Below are 2,540 nucleotides of genomic sequence, written 5' to 3' on the forward strand. Positions count from 1 at the left end.
CGAGCGCCACGTCATGTTCGCTCGCACGGACGCGGACGCCCCTCCGCCGCCCGACGACTGGGAGGAACACGTCAACAGGTAGCGCGGAGAAAAGAGGTTCGGGCGCAAGTCATGGAGTGGGGGGTTTCTTTTAGCGTGACTTGACATGCAGTGAGGTTGCTGAACTCTATAACCGTTAAAGAAAGTGGATTCTCGTGTCTGAATTCCTCGCTGGGTGGCTGGGAAAGCTGTTGGATGTAACGGTAGAGGCTGTCTCGGCTGTTGAACCTCTGCTGCGCGCTTCCCCCAGAGCTGTCACCTCAGTTGGGAGGAGGTTGCGATAGCGAGTTGTTCGATTTCCTGTAGATCCTCAATTCAGCCAGATTCTGATGTCAAAAATTGAAAATGAGAATATGCATCAATTCTACCCTATTAAAAATCCTCCCTGGAACTGCAGTTGAGCCACTTTGCAGCCTTGACTTTACGAGGGACGATTGGTTGTTTTTTTTGGCCAGGTTGTTTGAGAACTGTGACTGAAAGGAGGGATTATTTAAACCTCCTTTTTTATTTTATTGCTCCTGCTGTTCATTTTGTCATCCCGATGCTTGAATGTTCCCTGACGTGCCTTAACACCCGTTAAAAACTGTTTTTCACTGAGCCATCCTACCAGTTAAATCCTCTGGGGCAAACCAGCCGATGCCGTGCTGTGCCGCCACCGGTGGCTGCAGGACCTGGATGTCCTATGTCACCCCCGTCTGGTTTTCTCGACAGGACGGGCTGGACCATGGCCCAGAACAAGCTCTTTAATAAGATCCACAAAGCGCTGCAGTCCGACAGGCTGGCTCGCTTGGCTAACGAAGGGGTAAGGTCTTCTACAACCTGTTTTGCTTTCCAGCAGGGCACGTGGTTTTTCTCGGTCCTTCCTAGCAAAGCCTCGTTCAGTCCTGATGAAACTTGGGCTTTATGTTGCGTAGCCTTCAGAAACAGGCAGCTCTGGGCTTCTTCAGGGCACGATTTTCTCCTCGCTGTGAGGACATCGGTCTTTGCTTGCTGCCAGAGAGCTCTGGGCTGCCCGAGCTGATGCTTTCTGGTGATGCATGTTTTTATTTCCCCCCCTATAACGATGTTTCTTTTTAATTTGCTGGTTTCTAGGCTTGCAACGAGCCGGTCCTGAGGAGGATAGCGGTGGACAAATGCGCTCGGAGGGTCCGCCAAGCTCTGGCCAGTGTGAACTGGGACACCAAACTGATCCAGTGGCTTCACACGACGTTAGTGGAAACCCTCAGCTTGCCTGTGCTGGCAGCTTACTTGGATGCTCTGCAAACGCTTAAAGGAAAGGTGATAAAAGCAGCCAAAGGCATTGTTGTCACTTAGAACATTCTCCTTTCATAAAGCTTGTTAAAAGAAGCTGATGGAGGCTTTATCATTTCTCTTCGGGGCGTTTTCTCAGTCCTCTCTGGCCTCTGGTTTCAGATCCCCACCCTGATCGACAGGATGCTGCTCTCCTCTACCGCCAAGACGGGGGCGGCCGGCGCCGAGGCTCTGTCGCTGCTGCTGAAGCGACCCTGGGACCCGGCCGTGGGGGTCCTGTCCCATAATAAACCAGTGAGTACCCCCGGGGGCTCCCAGGGAGCGAGAGGCCGGTCTCACATCAGCTTTATCCCTCTTATCCTCTTCTCTCTTCTTCTGTCTTGTTTCCTGGGGTCGTTTCCTCCTGCTTGAGGCTTGCTCAGCGAGGGGCACCCCTTCCGTTGGGCACGTTCCTCCCCCCAGTATTATCCTGGTCTTGGGTAGAGGAGTCCCTTTCTCTTACGCGTCTCTTTGTTGATCTTCGCAGAGCAAATTGCCTGGCTCCCCTCTCATCCTGATCGCTTCTTCCGGACCCTCCAACTCCATGTTCCCAACTTCTCGCCGGCACCGGTTCTGGCAGTCGCAGCTTTCCTGCTTGGGAAAGGTTCGTACGGTTGGTTTCGAGAGCTGGAACTTCAAACCAGGAGTTGTGCCAGGCTGCAGCTGCTGAGCTTGTTTTTCAAAGCCTTCCATGCCCCGGAACACTTGGTTCTGCTGAAAGTAGAGGCTGTCATCTGCCACCTGCAGGGTTTAGGGGATGAAGTCGCCCAAATCTGATGCGTTCGGGGTCTCGCGATGACCAAAGTCGTCAATTTTCAGCAGTTCAGGCTGTAGCATTGCTGTGGTTAAGGGTCGGTGAGTCTTCTGGGGGGAAGAGGTTGTAGGAGAGAGACTTGCAGTTACCTCAGTCTTCTGCCAGAGTTGCTCACATGCCTCTTGATTGATGTGGTGTGTGTAATTAGATTCCCTAATTAATGAGGGAATTGATATGTAATGGGTGTAGAGGAGCAGAGGTTGTCTCCGTGGGGAATCCCTCTGGTTTTAGTAACTAGAAGCTCGTCCTGGTGGACAGACGGGGAGAGGAAGTGCACGGTTGGGTGCAAACCGGCTTCTCTTCCGCATCGATTGTTGTTGGGACCCGTTGCCCTCGGGGAACGCCTTCGCTGATGACCCTTCTTCCCTTTCAAACCGCAGGTGATTCCCATCGCCAC

The 2,540-nt window shown here is 52.9% G+C and overlaps 1 protein-coding gene across 1 annotated transcript in view; it reads left to right on the forward strand.

The window, feature by feature from the left end:
* Positions 1 to 4: 4 nt before the first annotated feature.
* The window catches only part of KANSL3 (KAT8 regulatory NSL complex subunit 3), a gene marked incomplete at both ends in the record, with an annotated part of 7,013 nt that continues 4,477 nt past the window's right edge, over positions 5 to 2,540 (forward strand). The window contains 6 exons of the mRNA XM_009872692.1: positions 5 to 78; positions 751 to 841; positions 1,132 to 1,317; positions 1,453 to 1,584; positions 1,817 to 1,942; positions 2,402 to 2,523. Coding sequence (XP_009870994.1) covers positions 5 to 78; positions 751 to 841; positions 1,132 to 1,317; positions 1,453 to 1,584; positions 1,817 to 1,942; positions 2,402 to 2,523 — 731 coding nt within the window. The remainder of the gene's footprint in view (positions 79 to 750; positions 842 to 1,131; positions 1,318 to 1,452; positions 1,585 to 1,816; positions 1,943 to 2,401; positions 2,524 to 2,540) is intronic.

The sequence above is a fragment of the Apaloderma vittatum genome, unplaced genomic scaffold (assembly GCF_000703405.1).
Source record: "Apaloderma vittatum isolate BGI_N311 unplaced genomic scaffold, ASM70340v1 scaffold23497, whole genome shotgun sequence".
NCBI classification, from domain to species: Eukaryota; Metazoa; Chordata; class Aves; order Trogoniformes; family Trogonidae; genus Apaloderma; species Apaloderma vittatum.